The 25,243-nt window shown below is 39.7% G+C and overlaps 1 protein-coding gene across 11 annotated transcripts in view; it reads left to right on the top strand.

The window, feature by feature from the left end:
* LOC114027130 (U3 small nucleolar RNA-associated protein 14 homolog A-like) overlaps positions 1 to 13,998 on the top strand; it is a 32,063-nt gene extending 18,065 nt beyond the window's left edge. For 8 of the 11 annotated variants that reach the window (XM_027841011.1, XM_027841008.1, XM_027841000.1 and 5 more), the window contains one exon: positions 11,362 to 13,998. In XM_027841011.1, the coding sequence (XP_027696812.1) occupies positions 11,439 to 13,670 (2,232 nt within the window). In that variant the 5' untranslated portion in view covers positions 11,362 to 11,438 and the 3' untranslated portion in view covers positions 13,671 to 13,998. Of the gene's footprint in view, positions 1 to 6,144; positions 6,174 to 6,241; positions 6,360 to 11,361 lie in introns of those variants that run through there. The other 3 variants (XM_027841006.1, XM_027841004.1, XM_027841010.1) reach the window with 2 other exon arrangements.
* The last annotated feature ends 11,245 nt before the right edge of the window (positions 13,999 to 25,243 follow it).

Here is a 25,243-nt window from a genome sequence, read left to right as displayed (position 1 = left end):
ATTTTAGCAAGCCCTTATTTTATATGTATACAGAAGAGGAATTTTGCTTAATATTTGAAAATTAAGATCTATTTGTGGTATAATGGATAGAGTGCTGGGTTTGATGCCAGGAAGACCTGAGTTCAGATTTTACCTTTGACACTTAATAGCTGTGTGATTCTGGGTAAGTCAATGAATCTCTATGTCTCTGGCAGTTCTTTAAGATTTGTTTATTAATTCATAGACAGTTGTGATTTGCCTCATAATTGAGATCTTCTGAGGAAGAGACGGAGTTCCCTAGACAGATGAAAACACATTTGCATAAGTAAATAGCATTTGTTAATAAATGAAGTACATGGTTCTAGTGAATGAGACTTCCAGAACATCCTCAAGAATAATGGAAAGTAATTAAAGAGACAAAGAAACGGATACATAAAAAACAACCTCTGAGTACTTACCACCTGACCAGTCACTTTATTAGTTGTTCAGCCTTTGACTTTGACGCTGGAAAAACGTAGTCAGAATAATTTTCTTGTTGGCATTAGAGTAAATCTTCAGCAATAATCAAGTGTTGCCTAAATACTAGCTTTTAAATTAGTTCTGTTTTAAATAGCCTTGGTTTAAAAATACGCAACAATAAATCAGGAGAGCATCATTAATCAATGTCTTGCATTATGGAACTTTGCATTTCCTTTGTGTAATTTATACAATTAATCTATCTGTTGCCAAGGAAAGTAATTCTTCCTGTTTGGTGAGATTCTGCATGGAGATGAAAGTTGCCCTCACCTTGGGAACACTTACTGGTATTGGGTCTGATCCTGCTGTCCATTTGCCTTCTTATGGACTGCAGAAGCTGGCCCATTACTTTGTCATTTATAGTGCAATTTGCATTAGTGCTCAAGTGGTAAGAATTTAACAAGGTGAATTTACTTTGCTTTCTGTCCTCTCTTCATTTGACTGATAATAATTGCTGGATTATGCCATGCCTAAGTTACTCCCTTACTTATAAATGCAGGGATATAACTTAACTTTCCTGATGGTTTTACCCTGACAATTCAAGAATGAGGATCTTTATAGTATGCATTTGGGATGACTGGAAAAAAACACACCTTGGTTAAAATGGGATAGGGTCAGAGATCACTATCAAGATCGGAATTCTGGAAAATAAGCCAAGTCAGAAGTCATAGGATTTGGAGCTAGAAGGGACTTTGCATTTTTGAATTTAAATATCTATTTCAGTAATTCATTTAAGGCACAATTCCATCATTTACGTGTATCAGATCTCTTTATGCTAGCTTGTCCTAGTGCCTAGCAGAGTGTATGACACATAGTAGGTACTTCATAAATACTTGTTTGGATTGAATGTAAATTACAGGCTTAAAAATTATGAAGTCAGTTGTGTAATAATTTTAATTACCTTAAAATAATCCAGTGTAAAACAACCTTATTTTTCAGGAAATAGTGGCAAAAAAAAAAAAAGATAAAGGATCTGGAACCACTGAGACCAAAAGACTAAGATAGGACATGTAAGAGATTATTAGTCTAAGCATGGTAGCCAATTGTTCTCTATCTCTGCTAGGTAAATAGCAAGAGGAAATAGACTTACATGGCAATGAGAGGGATTTAGGGAAGACTTAAGAAAAAATTCCTGATAGTAAGGGTTGTAATGTAGTACTAAAGGAGAGTTGGGAATCTTCTTTTATGTGAGAATCTAAAGATAGCATAGAGTCTCCTCCATGTGGGATGTATTTGGAGTAGTGCTGTGGAAAGCAAGGGGGTTGAATAAGTGTGTTTTCTTACAACTCTGTTCTAGTTGTAGGATTCCTTGATTCTAATAGGATTGTGAAACTTGCTTTGATTCAGAAGAATAAACCAGATAACCACTTCAGGTTAGCCAGTTAACTAACGAATATTTATTTATTAGTTAGCCCTTCATTTGGTACTGTTTGAGAGGCAGCATAGTTTATTGGACAGAATGTTTGACTTGGAGTAAGGAAGACCTGAGTCCAAATCCCTCTTCTGACCCTCAGTTTGTGACCCAGACAAATGACCACCTCTGATGGTCAAGTTGTCTTAATTATAAAAGGGAAATAGTGATGTCCTCAGAACCTGCCTCGCAAGATTCTTGTAAGCTTCAGATGAGATAGTTCTATATAAGGTATATAAATGTTGATTGTTATTTATTGGGCATAGTAAAGGGAGTGCCTGCCTTTGCAGAGTTTATTATCTAGTTAATATGATTAACTGTAGACTCTACAATTTCATGATTTCCTACTACTTGCCTAGGATGCCGAAGTTTATAAAAAAAAAAGAAAAAGAAAACAGTAACACTTAACCAGAAAATCTAGGTTTTGTAACTTACAAGTCTCTCTATACTTGCTACCCAGCCTACCAGAATTGGCACTTAACAGCTTTATTCCAAAGGAAAATGTTTAAGATTAATAAGAATTCTGTGCCAGGTGTTACCAAGTACCACTACCTCCACATAACACACTGCCAGTATATTGAAGCTAGAGAATGCCACCAGAAAGCCCTCTCCACTTCCACTAATGAAGAGATGGAATGTGTCAAGGACACATCTGTTGGGAGGTGTTCTCATGCCATTTACTACAAAACCTTCTTAGGCCATAGGTTAATATATTAATGAGGACTGTGATTGTTCTCTTATATTAAGTAATGCCTATGAGTGATTGGCTGAGAAATATCTCTGCCTTATTTTCTTCCATAGAGTTAAGATTGATGAGAATGGATTACTTTGCCAAGAGGACTCCAAAATATTACAAGCTCTTATTCGTCTGCAACTTGGATGAGTGCACATCCATTTCTGTGCTTCTGTAGAGAACCTCTTAAAATGATTCTGAGCTAAAAAACACATTAAATCATCAATTTAATTACATTGAAACTGCACACTAGGCTTCTGTCACTAAGCTAGTTTAGTTTAATCTTGGCATCTCAGTCTTATCCATTATTTTACTTATACACAGGCTGTTTTAGTCAGTTGGATATAATCTGCAATATTTAAGGCATATGTATATTTTTCTGTAGAGCCCCTAAGACCATGACCAAATAGAAAGAATTATGATGATGCCTCAGTTAATGTACATTTCACCATTACGTACAAATGTAATTTTTTCATATTGAATGATTTGATTTCACTTCCTTGGTACATTTAGGTCCTTTCACTGTAACTGAAGTGTTTGAATGAGACCATTATTTTGGATTTTATTATGAATAATCTTAAATCCCTTTGTTTAGATTTTTCTATGCTGCATACAGGCCTCTGAAACAAATCATTTGGAAAAAAGGCAGAGATGCCCCTGGGAGTATGGCACAAGCCTTAAAGGAATAAACATGGGATTCCCAGTGCTAACCCAGGATACATTCACTGGTGTCAACTCAGGGAAGATGATTGATCGAGGTGTATGGTAGGTAGGCAAGAGAGCATATCAAAAAAAGCAGAAGTCAGATCATTCATTTGCTTTGAGTTGTTAAATTTATTCCTCCTCCTCCTTCTCCTCTCTTCACACTAAACAAAAAATTATTCCTGATATAAAGATGAAACACTATGGCAACTTGCCTTGGATAATACTGCTATAAAAAAAATTCATAAATTTAGAATTGTATAGATACAGGACCCTGGGAATAACTCCTAGCTCTTCCCATTTATCCTTTCATTCATTCCATAAATATTTACTGAGTACTCCCTATATCTAGAACACTACATGACAGGAGACAAAGAGGAAGCAGCACATCGTATGAACATAACCACCAGGCTTGGGAGTTGTTCTGAGGTTCCTTTCAGCTCTAAAGTCTGTGATCCTATGATCCCTAAGACTTGAGTTCAAATGCTGTTTCTGATATATGTCTGTGTATACAACTGGGAGTCAATCTCTTAACTTCTCAGTTCCTTAGGGTAGTTTCTTCATCTATAAAATGGGGGTAGCATTGTTTGTATTACTTATTTTATGGGGCCATTGTGAGGAAAGCCCAATGTGGTTTGATAGCAAGAGTGCTACACTCAGAGTTAGGGGATCTAGGTTCAAATCCAGGTCTGTTGTTTCTTAGCTCTGTGATTAGCAAGTCTGGGCCACTCTGAGCCTCAGTTTCCTTTTCTGCAAAATGAGGACACATTACAGGGTCGTTGTAAGGAAAGCCTGTTTTTAAGCCTTAACATATCAATATCTGTTAGTAGTGTAACAATGAATGCTTCAGAAATAAGAGCTATTATGCAAAGATGAATAATATAATCCTTGCTGTCCAGGAGCTTACGCAGGGCAAGACAAGCACAGTCAACTCTACTACAGTTTATAATGTGAGAAACATCATGAGAGAAGCATGAACAATGTTCTGCGAGACTCTCCAGAGCCTTGCTCTATCCTCTAACTTCCCAGGCTTGTTTACATTGTTCCTCTCATGCACTCTACATTCTAGCCAAACCGGACTAATAGCTATTCCTTATATTCAACCTTCCATCTCATGCCCCTGTGTCAGTCAGTCAGTAAGCATTTATTAAACACCTGCTGTGTGCCAGGCACTGTGCTAAGCATTGGGGATACAAAGAAAGGCAAAAGACAGTTCCTGCCCTCAAAGGACTCATAGTCTTGTGACAGACGAAAGAGGAAGGGAAAGCAAGGGGTGGGAGGAAGGCACTGGCCCAGGGACACGATGGAGAAGTCCAGAGGAGGGCAGTCTGGTGGGATGTGCTCTGTGTAAAGAAGGCCATCCACTCCTGTGATTGGAATGCACATGTTCCTCACTTCCTCCTTGCAGAATCTTTATCTTCATTGAAAAAGTGAAGCTCTTGTGCCGCTTCCTCCATGAAGTCTTCCATGATTCCCCTCAGGTTAGTTCTTCTTTCCTGCTTAGATTACATTGTATTGTATTTATTTATCATTTGTGTTTTAGATCCCTCCAATAGAATATTGGTTTCTTGAGGGCAGGCACTGTTTGAGGTTGATATATATGCTTCTTTAGTGTTTCACATAGTGCCTTCCACTTGGTAGGAACTTAATAAATGCTTGTTGAACTGAATTAAATTCATATCTGCCAGAGCTTGGTCATCACAACTTCCAAAATGCTAATACTGCCATGTAACAGTGATCTCCCATTCCATCCTGGAGATCCCCACACTGCATTTGAATTTAGTGTTTCTGGGACATATATTCAGCTCAAGCTCCCACATGGTACAGACTATACTCACAGACCAGACAAATCACCAGAAATTAAATAAGAAAGCTTTCAATTGAACCCATTTGTTGTTCATTCTCTCAGTCATGCCCAACTCTTCATGATCCCATGGACCATAGCATGCCAGGCCCTTCTATCTTCCACTGTCCTCTGAAGTCCGTCCAAGCTCTTGTTCATGCTTCCATGACATTATCCATTTCATCCTCTGACCTCTCCTTTTCCTTTTGCCTTCAGTAATTCCTAGCATCAGGGTCTTTTCCTTTAAGTCCTGTCTTCTCATTTATGTGGCCAAGTATTTAAGCTTCAGCTTCAGTATTTGTCCTTCCAATGCGTAGTGTGAATTAATTTGAGTATTGACTGATTTGATCTCCTTGCTGTCCAAGAGACTATCAAAAATCTTTTTCAGCACCGTGGTTCAAAAGCATCAATTCTGTGATACTTAGCTTTCTTTATAGTCCAACTCTCACATAAATTACTACTGGAAAAACTGTAGCATTGACTATATGGACCTTCGTCTGCAAGGTGATGTCTCTGCTTTTTAGTATGCTATTCACATTTGCCATAGCTTTCTTTCCAAGGAGTGTCTTTTAATTTCATGGCTTCAGTCACCATCTTCAGTGATCTTTGAGCCCAAGGATATAAAATCTGACCTTGTTTTCATTTCTTCTCCCTCTGTTTGCCAGGAAGTGATGGGACCTGTTGCCATTTCTTTCACCCTCATCAAGAGGTTTCTTAATTCGTCTTCACTTTCTGCTATCAGAGTGGTATCATCTGCATATCTGAGATTGTTGATATTTCTCCTAGCAACTTTAATTCTGCTTTTGATTCATCCAACCTGGCATTTCACATGGCATATTGTGCATTTAAGTTAAATAAATAAGATGACAATACATAGCCTTGTCATATGCCTTTCCCAATCTTAAACCAATCAGTTGTTCCATGTTTAGTTCTAATTGTTGCTTCTTGATCTGCATACAGGTTCCTCAGGAGACAAGCAAGATGATCCGGTACTCCCATCTCTTTGAAGACTTGCTACATTTTGTTGTGATCTGCATGGTCAAAGGCTTTAGTGCAGTCAATGAAGCAGAAGTCGATATTTTTCTGGAACTCCTTTGTTTTCTCCATAATCCAGTAAATTTTTGCAATTTGGTCAATAGTTCTTCTGCCTCTTCAAAAACCAGACTGCTCTTCTGGTAATTCTCAGTTCATATGTTACTGAAGCCTAGCTTGCAGAATCTCAAGTACAACTTTTTTGGTGTATGAAATGAGTGCAATTGCTTAGTAAATTTGAGCATTCTTTGACCTTGTCCTTCTTTAGGATTAGGATGCGAACTAATCTTTTCCAATCCATCGGCCACTGTTGAGTTTTCCAAATTTGCTGGCATATGGAGTACATCACTTTAAAAGCATCATCTTTTAGGATTTTAAATAGCTCAGCTGGATTTCTATCTCTTCCACTAGCCTTATTGTTAGCAGTGCTTCCAAATGCCCACTTGACTTCATTCCCCAGGATGAATGGCTCAAGATCAGTAACCATATCATTGGAGTTCTTGGTGATGTTAAGATTTTTCTTGTATAGTTCTTATGTATATTCTTGCCAACTTTTCTTAATTTCTTCCACTTCTCTTAAGTCCTTACCATTTTAGTCTTTTATCATTCCCATTTTTGTGTGAAATTTTCCCTTGATATCTCTAATTTTCTTGAAGAGGTATCTTGTCTTTCCCATTCTATTGTTTTCTTCTATTTCTTTGCATTGCTCATTTAAGAAAACTTTCTTATCTCTTCTTGCTGTTCTCTGGAATTCTGCATTTAGTTTCCCATTCTACTTCACCTTTTGCTTTCCTTCTTTCCTCAGCTATTTGTAAAACAGCCTCATCAGACAACCATTTTATTTTCATGATTCTTTTTTTCCTTTGGGATGTTTTTTGTTGCTGCCTCCTGTACAATATTGTGAACCTCTGTCCATAGTTCTTCAGGCTATCTATCTACCAGCCACAGTCAGATCCAGGTCTTGTTTTAACTGACTGTATAGAGCTTCTCCATTTTTGACTGAAAAGTATATAATCAATTTGATTTCGATGTTGACCATCTGGTGATGTCCATGTGTAGAGTCATCTTTGGGTTGTTAAAAAAGAGTTTGTTATGACCAGTGAGCTATTTTGACAAAAATCTATTAGTCTCTGCTTTGCTTCATTTTGTACTCCAATGCCAAATTTGCTTGTTATTCTAACCTACTTTAGCATTCCAATCCCCTTATGATAAGTGTGATGTCTTTTTTTGATGTTATTTATAGAAGATGTTGTAGGTCTTCATAGAACTGATCAACTTTGGCCTCTTCAGCATCAGTGGTTGAAGCATAGACTTGTATTACTGTGATGTTGAATGGTTTGCCTTGGATTGAAACATGTAATTCTGCCATTTTTTTGAGATTACATCCTAGTATTGCTTTTCACACCCTTTTATTAACTATGAGGGCTACTCTATTTCTTTTAAGGGATTCTTGCCCACAGTAGGATATGTAGTGATCACCTGAATTAAATCTGCCCATTTCCATCCATTTAAGTTCACTGACACCCAAAATGTTGATGTTTAATCTTTCCATCTCCTGTTTGACCACATTCAGCTTACCTTAGGTCATAGATGTCACATTCTAGGTTCCTGTGCAGCATCGGACTTTCCTTTCATCACCAGACACGTCTGCAGCTGAGCTTCCTTTCAGCTTTGGCCCAGCCATTTCATCAGTTCTGGGGCTACTTGTAATTGTTCTCCACTCTTCCTCTGTAGTGTGTTTGACATCTTCTGACCTGAGGGACTCATCTTCGGGTGTCATCTCTTTTATCATTTTAATACTGTATATAACTTTTTTTGGCAAAGATACTGGAGTAATTTGACATTTCCTTCTCCAATGGATCACCTTTTATCAAAACTCTCCGCTATGACCTGTCCGTCTTAGGTAAGCCTTTGTGACATAGTTCATGGTTTCATTTAGCTACACAACCTTCTCTGCCACAACAAGGCAGAGATCCAGGAAAGGCCTGACATGTAGTAGGTGCTTAATAAATGTTTATTGATTAGTTGATTCTAGGCCATGTCAAACCTTAGCAAAAAGGGACTTATACTCAATTTGACATATCCTAGCAACTATCTCCCATAATCTAATTATAATTTATTATGCCATCTTTGCATATCATCTTTTTGATAGATTTTTTTAAGAAAAACACATACTAGATAAACAACATACATTATGACTAAAATCCATATTTCAGTAGGAAAGCAGATGCCAAGAGGGTTGTTCCAACAGCATCACAAGACAGCCCTTCTCTCTAATATCTTGAAGTATAAATTTCCCTTTGGGGATTTGTGCTCTTTTCCCCAATGTCATGAGAGTCTAGGGGGGGTTTATGAGGGGTTAAGAAAGACTTGATTATTTGAGTTTTCCTGTCAGTAATATTTTGTTAATATGGTTCAAGTCCCCTCCTGGATCATTGCCTTGTTGTGGCAGAGGGGCTTGTATAGCTTAATGAAACTATGAGCTATGCCATGCAGGATTACCCAAGATGGACACGTCGTAGAGGAGAGTTCTGACAAAAGGTGATCCACTGAAGAAGGAAGTGGCAAACCACTCTCATATCCTTGCTAAGAAGACCCCATGGACAGTATTAAAATGATAAAAGATATGATACCAAAAGATGAGCCTTTCAGGTAGGAGGATGTCCCACACACTAATGGGCAAGAGTAGAGGGCAACTTCAGGTAGCTCCAGAAGGAATGAAGGAGCTGGACTAAAGCCAAAAGGAAGCTCAGTTGCAGATGGGTCTGGTGATGACAGGAAAGTATGATGCTGTAATGATCAGTATTGCATAGGAACCTGGAATGTAAGATCTATGAACAAAAGTAAGCTGGACGTGGTCAGACAAGAGATGGACAGATTGAATGTCAACATGTTGAGTGTCAGTGAACTTAAATGGAAAGGAATGGGCAGATTAATTCAGGTGATTTTTACATATAGTACTGTGGGCAAGAATCCCTTTGAAGAAATAGAGTAGCCCTCACAGTCAATAAAAGGGTGAGAAAAGCAGTAATGAAATATAACCTCAAAAATGACATTTGTCATTGCTCAGATCATATGGAACAGATTTTAAGAAGACGTTTAAGGCTTAGAATACAGCTTAGAGTTTATGGAGGAATAAAAGGTGCCCATATTGATAAGAAAATAAGCATAAAATACATGGATGTTGTTTGGCCTTCATGGAGTGTTCTGATTGTATTTTCAAGTAGGCATCCTACATGTCAGGGGCTCTGCAGAGTGAGCATTTCAAAGATACTTAACAGTTAAGCAGAAACTTAGCATTGGAATCAACTGGGTGATACATTGGGAAGTACTACTTCTTTTGAAATCCATCTTGTGTGACCTTCCTTCTCCTCCATCCCATCTGTCCTTACTCTTTTCATTTCTCTTCTCCACTTGACTTTATACCTCCTTCTTTAGTTTAAGGCTTAAAAAGTTTTCTGTCCTTAGGAGTCAAGCCACCCCCTTCTTCTTTTTCCTTTGGGCCATGCTTTTTTCCACACACCCTTCTTCCACTAATTTTCTTGCTGATTAGTGCAGTCTCTAGGGGTCCCTATCTGTGTCCTCCTATGATACTTACTTGAGATAAATTCTAAGAACAGTCTTTCTTAGGACAGTGATTTATTTTTATTTTAGAAGTATCATTTGGTAATATAGACATTCATGACAGTATCCAAGGTGCCACTGGTAAAACAGCATGTAAAATTGACATGCTTCTCAGGATAATGTGGATGAAATCACTTCTGCCAAAAGTATAATTCTTCCCACTGTACTCACTAAATAAGCAACGATTTGATAGTCTGTGAGCGCATGTGGGGAGGTGGGAGACGAATTCATTCAGACAACTGACTAAAAGTTCTGTATCTTTTTGCCAATGGTTGACCTGAGTTATATATCACAAAGTGAGTATTTTCCTATTTGCCTGATACCATCTTCTCTGGCTAATGCTAGAATGGCATTCGCTTACCAGCAAGACATTGCATAGGCTCCTTGGGAAATGGTAATGTGTCTGTGATCCATCAGTGTCTAGGCTCTCTGTGTCATTATAAAAGTGTGAAGAAGTTATGTGCCAGTTGAGCTAGTCCAAGACAAAATTTAATGTACTGAGAGAAATTAATATTATACTATTTTATTAATAACTAATTATTAAGGATGACCCATCCTTTTCCCCTTCTAACTCCTGTTAAGGTCAGTCAGTCTCTGAAGGACATGGCTGATTGATGAGATTCCTTCTATCCCTCAGGGAATATGTTTGTCAGCTTTTTGAGGGACCCCACCCAACTAGGAGACCTAATTTCTGTTTAGAGCACAAACAGAATCCACTCTAGGCAAGACCTTGCCCTGGGGAAAGGAACCCCTGCCCTTGATCTCCTCCCTTAGAGTTTAGAGTGACCCAACTCATGAAGGAGAAAACCAGCTAGAGAGATCCAGACGGAGATGGCTTCCTCTTGCTCAGATATCTTGAGGCTGCTGAGTCTTACGATCAAGCCATGTTCTCAGTAGGAGGAATAGAAGATTTTAGCCCACCTCCTCATTAAATGTCCACCAATCTGGGTTGATTTTCACTTGTCAGGGGAGTTCCCTTTCAGAAGAGATTTAAGGCATTTCAGGGTCTCCCTTGGTATCTTTGGTTACTGAGAGAAACCACTCACCATCAATTTATTGATTGTCAGCTAGTGTAATTAATAAATTGATAATTAATTACCCAGAAACTCTGTCTTTCAGGTTTTTCATTTGACTCAGCACTAAACTAGAGGTGTCAAATACATAGCCCACAGGCTGCTTACAGCCCACAATACTCCTGAGTGCAGCCCAAACCAGATTAAAATGTACTTTGGAAATATTTAACAAAATAAATAAAAATGCAGTAAAAACAGTCAATTTGTAGCCCACAGGATCCTTGTATGTGATTTTAGTGGCTCCTGTTTCTATTTGATACCATTGGACTAAACTATCCAGCTTTCCTGCAGTTCTTCCATTTGAAACTTTGCTAGCCAAGTACCTCCCTGCTCTCTGCCACTTTGTTTAAAAAAAAAAAAATTATAAGGGTTCGCATTGGGGCTACATGCTGTTTTTTCCTTCAGAATACTTATATAACATTAATTGTTTCATTTTTGTTCTCTGTAGGGCTCAGAGGAAACGTGGTATTGTGAAAAGAGCACTGGACAGTGGCCTGCATAAGGAATGACCAGCTGCCTACCAACATGAACAGGATATTGGCTGTGCAGAGCAGCCTTCTGGCATTGAGCCAAGGGGAAGAAGTAGTGGATTTTCTGAACAGCTATCCTGTAAGTGCCAGTGAGGATGAGGAAGACAGTGATGGAGAGAGAAAACATCTACAGCTCCTAGAGGCAATCAGTGGCTTGGATGGAAAGAGCAGGCAGAGATGGGCTGAGCGATCTGAGGCCAGTCTGCAGGTGTCCGAGTTCAGTGTCAGCACTGAAGGTATGGAGGAAAAACTCGCCCTTTCAGAACTGCTTAAACATACCAAGCCTTCTTCCTCATTGGCCAAAGTGAAAAGACAGCTGAAGAAAGTCAAAAGTAAGAAGCCTGTGGAGTTACCTCTCAGCAAAGAGGACACTGAGCAGATCTGTAGGGAAGCTGCATGCAGTAAAACCTCCCAAGCCTTGGCCAAGTGGGATGCAGTGGTTCTGAAGAACAGGAGAGCAGAACAGCTAGTTTTTCCCCTGGAAGAGAAACAAATACAAGTTGCCTGTATTGAGGAGGTACTCCTGGGTGACTGGAAGGCAAGAACTCCCCTGGAACAGGAAATTTTTAACCTCCTCCATAAGAACCAGCAGCCACTGAGCGATCCTTTACTGACCCCAGTAGAGAAGGCCTCCCTCAAAGCCATGAGCCTGGAGGTGGCCAAGCAGCGCCGAGCAGAGCTTCAGAAAGCCCGGGCACTCCAGTCCTACTTTGAAGCCAAGGCTCGAAGACAGAAGAAAATCAAAAGCAAAAAGTTTCATCAGGTGATAAGGAAGAAGAAGGCCAAAGAAGCCCTCAGGCAATTCAAAGGGACAGTCAGTCCTCCTGCCTTATTAGAAGAGCTGGAAAAGAGAGAAATGGCCAGAATGGTGGAGCGGATGAGCCTCCGTCACCAGAGCAAGGGGAAGTGGGCTAGGGCAAGGGCTGACATGGCCAAGCATGACCAGAAGACCCATAAAGAAATCCAGGAGCAGCTGGCCAGGAACACAGAACTGACCCAGAAACCTCACATGCCATCTGATAGCGAGCAAGAGGAATATGATGCACAAGAGGAATGTGAACTCATCCCTCATGTTGTGAACGAAGTGAAGAGGGGGCCAGACAGTCTGAGTCCCTGGATGCAGAGAAATCAGGGCCCTCATGAAGAGGTGTCCAAGACCCTGAAAGGCCCTCAGAAACCTTCCAAGGCTGTCGCCGGTGAAGAACCTGAGAGTGAGAAAGAAGAGAAGGTCATAGCAGAGGAGGAGTCTCTGCTGCAAGAACTTGAAAAGATGAGGTTCCTTAGGAGAAAGGGGGGCGTCCAACTGGAGTCACAGACACAGAGGACAAAAAAACCTAGAAGGCAAGACGATGAGGGCATATTAGCTGAACTAAGGGTTCTCTCTGCGAAAATCAAAAAGAAGGCAAGGCAAGACCGAAAGCAAAGTGAGAGGTCGGCTACCACAGCCCCCAAGGAGCCTGTCCAGGGAGTGAGCCTTGCCCAGGATGAGGAGGAACCCTTGACCAGAAAAAAGCCAGAGAGAGTACAGACACTGGAGGAGGTAGAGACTCTAGGAATGGGAGAAGGTGCCCAAGAACAGGAACTTCTCAAATCTCTAGCAGGAGGGCGGCCACAGCAGTCTCTGGGGAGTCCAGCTGAGCAGAGGCGTTCCCCAAAGATAGAAAAAGAGGTGGTGACTGATCTGCAGGCCAACCTCACTGTGAAATCCCACAAGGCAAGTGCTTTATCTCTTCCCACAGTGGTAGAAGAGGAGGACTTTGGGGAGGAGGTGGCCGCCCAAAAGCAGATAATAAAGGAGGCCTTTGCTGGGGATGACGTTGTTGCTGACTTCCTGAAGGAGAGGCAGGAAGCTGAGGAAGTAAGCAAGTCCAAGGCCGTGGCCCTGAGCCTGCCTGGCTGGGGGCAGTGGGGGGTTCCAGGCCTTGATGTGAGGATTAGGAAGAGACGCAGGTATCTCACTGGAGCCCCTGATGGTCCCCCAAGGAAAGGCAAGAGCTTGCCAAATGTGATCATCAGTGAGAAACGTAACATCCAGGCCGCTGCCCATAAGGTGAATGGGCTTCCATTCCCCTTCAGCCACCACTATCAGTTTGAAAGGACTCTTCAGACCCCTGTGGGTTCTACTTGGAACACGCCGAGGGCTTTCCAAGAAATGACTGCTCCTCGAGTTGTGGTCAAGCAGGGTCACATCATTGAACCCATAAAGGTGGTGGATGTGAGCTTCTAGCTGCTGTATTCAAGCCATTCTATCCTGCAGAAGAAACCACAGCAGTCTGTTCGTGCATGTCCCAGAAGACTGTTAAAGAAAGCACCCTAGGTCCTGTTGCTTGAGTGACCACCTTTTGTTGCCCCAGGGCAGGGAGAACTCACATTTCTCCCTTGTCTCTGCTTTGCCTTCAGCTGCTAAAATATGAAGCTAACTCAGTGTGTGGCCAGCGATATCACCTAATGGAAATAAAGCATACTTTCCAATTAAATAAAAGAGGGGCAGCTAGGTGGCGCAGTGGATAGAGCACCAGCCCTGATGTCAGGAGAATCTGAGTTCAAATCCAGCCTCAGACCAAACACTTGACACTAGCTGTGTGACCCTGGGCAAGTCACTTAACCCCCATTGCCTTAAAAAAATAAAAAATAAAAAATAAAAAGAAAGATATAAGAACACTGATGTTAATAAAAAAAAAAGATAGGTTCAATTAAATAAAAGAAAAAGTACTGGGCTTAAAGCAAAAGCAAGGAAGTTCCAATCTTTTTCAGTCCCTATGTTCCGTGGCTTTCAGTAAACTCTCCTAGACCCTCTATTAAGTATGAAAGGAAATAAATTCTAGAGTGTATCTTGCATATTTGCATAAGAAATAACATAAAGAAATTAATTTTTCATAAAGAAAACTTTATTTGACATATAACTTTTTAAACTATAAAAACATTAAATATTTACCAGAACATAGTAAAATAAATTAGCAAGAACCTTAAGTCTATTTTTTTGTTAACCAAAAGTTTTTATTCATGGTGTAGTTTTTGAAAGAGGTACCCACATATCATATTCAGCCTCCACTTTGTGCCTTGCTTTGGATTTTATTAGGATCATGAGTGAGAATCCTCATTCGTAGAGATAAGTTGTTATAAAGGGAATTAAAGCCTTGTAAGTATGTTTTAAGGTTGAAATATGCTTCTCTACAGATGTACGAAAAGTTTTGTAACTTCATTTATTAGAAATCAATTTGGAGTTAATGGTTACTGCCGTGATTGATTAGCTCATTTTTCACTGAGTTGTTCCCAATTTTTTTCTGGCTCAGTGTGAAAAACCTCATTTCATTTGGTTTTGACCAATAGGAAGTATTCTTTTTTATTGTTTTTCATCTTTTTCAGAATCACTAGAAAACTCCCCCCTTTTTCCACCTTTCCCCCACTTCCTCACCAGTTCTTTCTCTAATTCACAGATTTTTTTTCACAACTCTACTACTTTTGGAATATTTTTATTTGATAATATAATTATTTACTACATATTTCTCATGCCCCTCTGATAAACTCATACTAAATGGGAGTACCAGATTGGGAATCCCTGACAAGAGTCTGAAGGTCTGGATTAAACTTTCAGTTCTGTCACTTACTAGCTGGATGATTTAGGATAAGTCACTTCTGTATCTGCAAAATGGGGTCATATTGCTTCAAGGACTATGTTCTAAATCTTTTTTTTTGAGTCATGGACTGCTTTGGCAGCCTGGCAAAGCTTAGGGACCCCTCTCAGGGTAATAGTTTCCAAATTGAAGGAAATGCTAAATTGCAGTTAGAGACTAGCTAAAATAAAGATGTAATTTTTCTCATTCAAGTTCATAGATCCTCTGAAATCCATCCCCAGGCCCCATTTGAGTTATTATAAGGATCAAATGGAGTAATGTTTCTCAGTAAAGCACTTTGTTATATAAAGAGCTATATGAGTATGAGTCATCTTCCTGAGTTCAAATCTGGCCTCAGACACTTACTAGCTGTATGACCCTAGGCAAGTCACCTAACCCTGTTTGCCTCAGTTTCCTTATCTGTAAAATGAGCTGGAGAAAGAAATGGCAAACCATTCTAGTATCTTTGCCAAGAAAACCTAAATGGGGTCATGAAGAATTGGACATGACTGAAAAACAACCAAACAAGAACAAAAATATAAGTATGAACTGGAAGTCAGTGTGGCATAGTACAGAGGGTTAACCTTTGTTCTAGGAAGACCTGGGTTCAAGTCCTGTTTCTGATACACACTGACTGTATGACTTTGGAAAAGTCCTAACCTCTTGGTGTCCTAGACAGCTCATTGAGGCTCTGAGTTACCATTGAGTTGCCTTATCTGCATCAGATTATGAAATCAGGCATGAGGGTATAAAGTATGAGCTATTATTATAGCTAACTCCTGTGCCCTTTTATCCTCTATTTTTTCAGGTGGGGAGGCTGGAAGGGGAAGTAGGCCTAGCGGGGTAAGTGAATTCTCAGCCTCAGAAGAGAGAAAAAAGGCAGACAATCCTAGAGGTCTTGACCTTTCTCAAATAAGGAATTTGGGGTGGTACCTTATTTAGCATCGTAAAGATAGCATGGTTTATTAATATAGAAAAGCAAGGATGTGGTTTCTCCAAGTAGTTTGTTATCCTGATGGGATTCTAGGAAACACGAGCAGGATTTGTCCCTTTACATGAGATGAAGAGTATCAGATTCAGCGAGGGGTATTGGAGCCAAGTGAAGGTGGCCCCCATGAGCATAAGCGTGCTTTCAGCACTGCTCTGTTTGGAAGCTCTGCTCCTGCTAGGAAGCCAGCCAGGTGTGATCAGGGCTTTCAAACCTTTCTTGCTGATGAGCATTTGGCAGAATTGTCCTTACTTTGTTTGGGGGAGCAGAAGAAAGAGCCCCTCTTTGCAAAGGGCTGTGTAGGCAGCTAGCAGCAGGGAGCTCATTTTTCCTTTGATTAACCACAAGCTTAGCCAAAGAGATCACTCTGGGATTGAAGAATGGAAGGTTTTCTCTCCTCCCACAGTTTTGGAGGCGAATCAAGCTGATGCAAGAATTCAGGATGAACAAAATCCTTGAACCTTCTTGGAAGTGCCTTTGAACAACACTGAATTCTCAAAATTAGAACATGTACAAAAGACAAGCTTGTTCATTTTTTTGTAATGAAACCGAAGATGAAGATCTGAGTATTTCAGATGCTTACCATCAGGCTTTTATAAGTCACCCAGTATAACTGTTGACAAGGCTCAAGGATATTAAGGTTTCCCAAAAGTTCATTTATCTTCTTAATGTGTCTGGGAGGCATTAAACACATTTGATTTTAATTTTAACAGAACATCCATGATTTCAGAATAAATTCTGCCCTTGTTAATTGTGAAAATTAATCTGATTTATTTCCTTTAGATTTTCTAATGCTTCTGGAAAAAGTCTCAGAAAATATATAGCCTATGACTTATCAATACTTTAATTGAACAAAGTGATTATGTAAACTCCAGTAGAGAAAAATAATTCCTAATTTAATTTTGGATCTCTGTGAAATTAGAACATTTCATTGTGTGTTGGTTGACATGATAATCATCTATCTAATGAACTGAGTTCTTTCCTCCAGTAACTAATATGAGCTGAGCTCCCAGGATATCACTACTGGCAAAGGTGAAATCACATGGAATCACAAAATCTCAAGAGTTGAAAGTGATCTTAGAGGCCATTGAGCCCAAGCCACCCTTGAACAAGAATCCTCTCTATAACATTCCCAACAAATTTTCATCTACTGGTTTAACATGGAGTACAATTGGAGTGTTTGCAAGTTTTCACGGTGGGGGATTAGGAACATTGATCACTGTCAGAGATATATAACCCTGGGACTAGAGCTGGGAGAGAGAAACTTATAGGCCATTGAGTCCAACTCCCTTATTTTACAGATGAGGATACAGAGGTTGGGAGCAGGGAAAGGACTTGTCCAGGGTAATACAGCTGGTAACTGGACAAGGCATAATTCCATTTCAGGTCCAGTGTGCTATCCTTTGTTGACCTCCCTGCTGCCATCTGTTGAGATCTTCAGGAAAAGAATAAGTTATATCCTGATCCAGATGGAGTGTGAAGACAGGGGACTGGATAATTTTTAGACATGTCTTTTAGCTCTGTGATTCTGTGATCCTAGAACTAGGCAGCAAGCAAGCCCAGGTATGCCCTACAAGGTACAATAAACCGTCTCCTTTTTGTGTCCCTTTGATAGGTGTGAACTCCCCTTGTCACCCTGTCATTGCCCTACTGAGGACACCTTTATGCTGACGGACTAAAGTTTACTGCTAGTTGCGTACATGGGCTAGTCCTTGGGGTTGGCCTCTCAAAGGGAGGTCATATGCTATGGTAGCCCAGAAAAAAACTCTAGCCTCCTGGGCTAGGTGATCTTGGTACAGGCTGTTTCTGCTCTACACAGATGCCCCTTTTTTAGAGGCAGCGAGATGGCACAGGGAATAGAGCACTGGGCCTGGAGACAGGAAAACCAGAGTTCAGATACAACCTCAGACACTTAGTAGCTGTTCCCCTAGGCAGTCACTTAATCTCTTTTCCTCAGCTGTAAAGTGGGGATAATAATAGGTTTGTTTTAAGAATCAAATGAGAGAGTATCTAAATGCTATTCCTTTCCTCCTGTACAGGGTGGCAATACCAAGCAGGAGTGTTTTCTCTGGATCACTTTACTCACCCCCCAATACCTTCCTTGCTGGAAAGTAAGGACAGGCTTTAATGAGTGGGAAGTTTTTTCATAAACATCAAATCTCTCTCTTTTTGAAACTTCTACTTATTGCTCCTGGTTTTATCCTCTAGGTAAGAAATCCCAGCCTTGCTTAGGATCAGAGTCCTAACTCTTCGCTTTACAAATGAGGAAGCCAAAGCCTAGAGGTAAGTGGCTGGCTCCAAAGCAGTAAGAGGTACTCCAGCTCCGGTGTTCTTTTTGCTCTGTGTCCTTTGACAACCCTTGGGATGTTGAAAGACAGCTAACCCATCTGCCCTTGGCCTGGTCTTCTCCAGACTAACTAGCCCTGGGTCCTTCACCTTATCCTTATAGGGCATGATCTTGAAGTCCCTTACCATCCTGTTCCCCCTCCTTCAGACACTTTTCTAGCTCATCCATGTCCCCTCAAGAGAGAACTTTGAAGGAGACAAGTCCTAGCCCTTTTGGCATTGCCATTTTCATGGGTGAGATTACCAGAGCCATTTTATCAGACTTCTACTTCCAAGGCAAAGTCTTTAAAGATCAAAAGCTTATTTACTTAAGGAAAATTATTTTTCATTCTTTTTATTTTAGTAATCTAGTCTCTTCAGAGCATATATGAAAACTACTGCATACTTTCCCCATCAAGTACCCATCCCACAAATTCCACAGGGTAAATAGAAGCTTTCTTCTATGCCCCATGGGCAGTCCTCTCAATAAATCCCTGAACAATTTTATCTACTGGAAACCAGGGTCCAGGATTTGACCATCCACTTAGCCAGTGCTCTCTTTCTTTTATTAACACCTTTTCCTCACTTAAAAAAGCAATCTAACCACAAGGCCATAACAGAAGAGCCCCTATGGTCTTGCCAAATCCAAGTTTAAAAGGCAATAAGGTACTCATAAACAGAAGAAGGGAGTGAACAGACTTTCCTAAGGAGGGATTAAAAGAAAACTAGGAAATTAAAAAGATATAAAAGGTCATTCACTTTAGCCTCCATAGTCTCCAGGTCAGGACCTCTAGAAGGAAACCTGTAGGCAATTGAAGTTTAGGAATGCTCTCAGGCACAATTCTGCACCCACCCCTCATCTTTTTATATTTCAATAGGCAATATCCCCTCCACCCCCTAAAAGGAATGAAGGAGAGCTATCAGCAGAGAGTAAAAGGGAAATGAGGGAGAAGAGGCTTTGGGCTTCCCACCCCGACATGACCCTGCCCATCAGCATAGGGAGAGTAGGCTTAGTTCCTAGTACCCCACTCACTGCCCCCACAAAACCAACACAGCTCCTGTCACGTGTGGCTAATGAAATGATGGGTTAACCAAGATGTTTACCGGGTTCTATAATGAAAGGAATTACATTTCAAATTATTTATTAAATACTGACGGTGTACAAGAAATTGTTCTAAGCATCCCAGGGAATATAGAGAAATATAACAAAAACAGCAAAAACAATCTATTAAATAACTACCGTATGTATGGTACTCTGTTAGGCACTGGGTATACAAAGATGAAATAATAGTCCTGACCTTAAGAAGCTTACTATCTAATATGAGAGCAAAGACAGGGGGAAAGGGAAGGGAATAAGCATTTATTAAGTACCTACTAATGTGCTAAACACTTACAGATATCTCATTCTAAATACACAAATAACTCATACAAGTAGGATATGATTTGTACATCAGCAACTACCCACCCATGTGCCTATCTATTTGTCATATATATGAAATTCATATGAGAATGGTGGAGGCACATGTTGAGAATTATCCTTGACAAAAATATGACAAGGGAACAGGCAGGCTTTCAGGGACGCCTTTCCTTGGCAAACCATATCTTCTCAGTCACACAAATGACTCAAAGTAATAGAGACCACAAGATACAACTATGTTAATGGTTTGTTGATTACCAAAAAGGGTAGGATGTGGTAGATTAACATGTACTTTTAAAGGCCCTCTACTTTGTTCCTTTTAAATAAGAAATACCCTTCCATAGTCATGAATCCCAAGTAGCAGTGACATTGCATCGCTTTTACTGGACCTGTGATTTCATTGGTATAGGGAACTCTTCGTGAGAAATTTCCTCTACTAATGCTGACCCACATCTGCTGGCAAATGATTGTCTTGGGAAGTTGCCTGGGGGCACTGAGAAATTCTGGGTGATGTAGCCAGTATGTGGGAGGGTCATCTTGATTGCAAGGGCAGGTCTCTATCCATTAGGCCACATTATCATGAGGAAAAGTTTTTCCCCTTGTGTTGGGATCTCTCATTTCTCTACGGGTTTCATGGCTGATTCCCTTCTTTGCTTTGAATTACTGGGCCTCGTCGCTATAAGAATGATGGCAACATTAACAGGAACTAGTTATATATGAATTATCATATAACAGTTCCTGACACATAGTAGGCAGTTAACAAATGTTTGCCACCTGTACCTTTACTCCTACCTCACTTCTGCCAGAGGTGTGCTCAAATGTTAAATTTTCAGTGTGAGCATTTAAACCTTAGAAATCAGCAAACCCTACGAATAAGGGCTTGATTTATTGTTTTGTTGATTGTGTAGAATTAAGGAAGTGATGAGAAGAATGTTAATAATGCAGTTAAAACTTTTAAGTGTGTCAGGCATCCCTCACTCCTCAAAAGTTGGTTGTTGAATATATACAAATACACCCCTACCTCTGCCTCATAGAATCCTTAGATGGAATCCATAGAATCCATTAGAATCTATCCTTCAAGGACTCAGTACAAGAGCTCCTGACTGATTAAGGAAGCTTTAACTGATTCTTCCCTCCTCTTTCCCCAGTTCTCTGATACATGTATTTTATGTTTACTTATTTCTGTAAATATGTTGTTTTCCTAAAATAGAATGTAAGCTTCTTGAAGGTAGGTACTGTTTTGTTTTTGTATTCCCAATAAGTACTTATTGTTGAATTTAACTATATTGCATTGAATTAAATCAGTAGTTCTCAAACATTTTGGTCTCAGGACCCCTTTACACTCTTAAAAATTATTGAAGACCCCCCAATATGTTTTTGTTTATATAGTTTATATCTGTCATGATTTAACATTTTAGATATTTAAAGTAATACATTAAAAATCTATTCATTTAAAATAACAACAATAAATGCATTATATGTTATAACATATTTTGTGAAAAAATTTTTTCTATGTTTTGTATGACTACATATGTACAATCAGTGTATAATTGCTTGCTGTTTCAGGGAGGGGGAGAGGAAAAAAGGGAGGAAGGGAATTTGGAACATAAAATTTTTAAAAATGAAAGTTAAAAATTGTTTTTACATGTAATTTGAAAAAAATAAGATATGGACTGCCAGGGGAAAAAAAGAAAAATATGTTTTCCAAAACAAAAAATAATTAATGAGAACAGTAGCATTGTTTTACATATTTTTTTCAGATTTCTTTAATATCTGACTAAATAGAAGACAGCTGAATTCTTGTATCTGCTTCTGCTTTCAATGTATTATGATATGTTGTTTTGGTTGAAGTATATAAAGAAGACCTAACCTTACACAGATGTGTAGATGGAAAAGGGAGGAGTATTTTAATAAGCAAATAACCTTAGTATCATTACAAAAATAATTTTGATCTCATGTACTCCCTGAAAGAGTTTCAGGGACCTCTAGGGGTCTGAGATCACACTTTGAGAACTGCTGAATTAAATAAAGAGAGCTAAATTGGGTGACTATTGCAGGTAGATATGTAAATATAGTCCCATGAGTAATAAACATTGAACACAGGTTTAAAAGGAGAATTGCAGAAAAGATTATCTAGATGTCAGCATCATTTGTAGGGAACATTCACCTAAATAGCCAACTAATATAAAAACACCAAAATTTATTTGGTGCACTGAAACACGTCCTGGAAATGTCCTGAATCTATAAATTATGAGACAGATGTTTTTCCACATACTGGCCTAATATAATTCACATAGATATTATTCTTTGCCCTAAGAGCACTCTTTGCACTGTACATTATAGAAAATGTCATGCTGGATTTATATGAAGCTAGATTTCTGCAGGTGGCATTATTGATGGTGAAGAGAAGATTCCCCAGACACTGGAAATCGGAAGCACCTCTGAAAAACACTTTTTCACTTGAAAGGGCTATAAATCTAAAAACAACCTTGAATTCACATGAAATCCTTTTATGCAATATGTTCATAGTAAGTGTATTACTGAGGAGAAGAGGCAAATAATTACCTTGGGACAACCACTATAAAAAATGAGCGTTGAATTTTAAAAGTAGGCTCAATGCTAGGACAAAAGCAAGTTTTGGTTTTTTTTTTAGAAAAAATATATCTTAAAAATTTTCCTGAATATTTTATTGTGAATTTCACTGTATAGTATATGCCATCTAGTGTTATATTTTTATGCTTCAACTATATCTTAGTTCCAAATTACCCTAAGTGTATATATAGAAACCTCAACTCTCTCTGATCTCCCACTTCATCCTCCCTTATCTTCTCTTTTGGTGTAGTTTCTGAGAACAGGAGACTTTTCTTGCCAAGGTTAACTCATCCACTTTTGTCCTTGATCCTATGCCTTCCTCTTTCTTCAAGAAGTTTTCCCCTTTCTTTGGTTATTCCCTCCCTTTCTATCATTTTCAATCTCTCCTTGCCTATTGACTCACCTGCTGCCTCTAAATATGTTCAGATATGCTTAAAAATTCTCATTTGACCTTTCCAATTGCATTCATCTAATATCTCTTTTCTCTCTATCAGAGCCAAACTCCTAAAAAAAATCTTCCATTTGCCTCCATTTCCTTATATCTCATTCACAGGCTTCTGATCCCATCACTTGACTGAAACTGGTGTCTCAGTGGTATGGAGGAGGCTTTGAGTCTCTCCAGGACTCTCTTCCAAGTTACCAATCATCTCAAATCATTTAAAAAAATATAATGGTTTCTCAGTCTTTATCCTTCTTGACTTCTCTCCAGCTTTTGGCCCTGTTGATCGCTTCTTCCTTCTGGATACACCTGCCTTGGCTTTCATGACCCTGTTCTCTCCTGATTCTTTTCTTGTTTAATTGCTCCTCAGTCTCCTTTGTTAGATCATCATCCAGGTCCCACCCTCTGTCATGGGTCCTCTCCAATCCAATAAACATTTATTAAGTGCCTACTATGTGACAGGCACAGTGCTAAGCACTGAAGATACAGTTAATAAAAAAAGAGTCCCTGCCCTCAAGTAGATAATAATCGAAAAGGGAAGACAACACACAAAAATAGTCAGGGGACAGGGCACAGGACACTGGACACTCTGTGGTATCTTGTTCTGTGGAGTTGAAACCAGGTGGGACGGTATATGTAAATTGGAGTGATTTGAGTCCGATTTCTGCTCTCAGTAAAGGAAGATATTGGGAGGAGTTTGGTACTCTGCCCTCTGGCTCTCCAATTAGAGGGGAAATGAGGCTGAGAGATGTTAATCTAGACTTGAATTAGCAGCATGGTGGTGAGTTTGGAAGTGATGAGTTTTACCAGACACAAGAGTAACCTCTGAAGAGCCTCTCACAGTGATCTTATTAGCTCCCGTTGATCAATTAAAACCGCAATACAAATAACTCCCAAATCTACACAGTCAAATACTCAAATGGATCTGTGATCTCATCCTCCAACAATGAAAATCACCCATCCATGCCTGCCCATCCTGTGTGAGTCTCTGTCCATGTCCTTCCATGTCGAAAATCCGCCCGGTATCCTGGAAGTCTTCTTTACTTTCTCCCATCCTCTTGGGGATTCCAGAGGAGCATTCTGGCTGCCCACCTCTCATCCCTCAATACAACCATTCCATCTTCTCTTCCTGTCATATGTTCCCTTGATGACCTCTTTTACTCCTGTTCTTTATAGTTCTCACTGGCTAAAAGTTGCAGCCTGGTTGTGCCCACCATGTGCCTCTCTATTGCCCTTTGTGTGATAATCATTTTTAATTTTTCAGAGATTGTTGTGTTCTATGTCTTACTTGCCAAGCAGTAACAATGGTAGAATGCTGGTGTTAAAAACATGGGCCTTTGTTTCCATGGGAAGCATGGGGTCATTAAAGGATCTTTGCAATTTAACCCTCTCTCCTTCTCCTCTTCAACTCTGGCCCAATTAATTGTTCATGTATAATGACTTTTCTAACTATATGTACTGAAAGACAAGATGCATAGAGCCATCTACTCAAGTATGCCCTAATCAGGTGTTCTTCATCCACTTCGTCTTCGTTTCAGGCCAAATTCTTTTGAATGGTTATAGATCTCTTCCATGAAGCTCTGCAGTGTTCAGAGAACTGATACAATCAGTACAATGTCTTCTATAAACAGTAGGATCTGTAGGATATCATGGCTTCAACTTGAGCCCAGCCCTAGGCTATGTCAGTACCTGGCACATAGCAAGAACTTAATAGATGTTTACTGACTGACTGACGGTGCTGGATCTCCCCCATCACAGTGGCAAACACCTTTGACAAGTATACATCTCCCCATTTTATGCCTTGCCTCATGTTTATTATCAGAGGGTCCTCAATCAGGATTATTTCTGTTATTTTTATCTTTCAAGAAATCTTGAATGCTTTTGATATATAGATAGGGGACACCTTATTGGAAAATAGCCTTTAAGGTGATGATTTGCTCTATTTAAGTCTCTGTTTCCTGCCCTAATTTCTCCTGAGTTCTATTCCTGTATCAGTTAGTCAGTCAACAAGCATTTGTTAAGTGCTGACTACGTGCCAAGCATTGTGCTATGCAGTCATTATACAAAGAAAGGCAAAAACAATCTCTGCCCTCAAAGAGCGTACATTCTAATAGATGTAGATGTAACATGTGGGTATAACATGACAGGAGCAATGGGAGCCTCTTTCTCAAAGAATGTGAAGTAGGTTCTGCCTGGTACAATTCCTCATGTGGAAGAGGGCCAGTGATGACAGTCCATTTGTTGTGGACTGACTGAGCAGTTTTGTAATTTTCTCTACCTCTGTTCAGCTGAGCTCCATTCAGAGGGTATAGTGGAAGGACTCGGCAAATCTGGAATGGCACATGGGATAAGGATAGGGTTGCCTTAGGGAGTGACGAGTTGGGATGGCGAATAAGGTCTGTACATCAACAGTCAGGGGTTCAGA

The sequence above is a fragment of the Vombatus ursinus genome, unplaced genomic scaffold, assembly GCF_900497805.2.
Source record: "Vombatus ursinus unplaced genomic scaffold, bare-nosed wombat genome assembly UNPS02014852.1, whole genome shotgun sequence".
NCBI lineage: Eukaryota > Metazoa > Chordata > Mammalia > Diprotodontia > Vombatidae > Vombatus > Vombatus ursinus.
The sequence above is the reverse complement of the archived record's forward strand: the minus strand, read 5'-3'. Positions and strand labels throughout refer to the sequence as shown.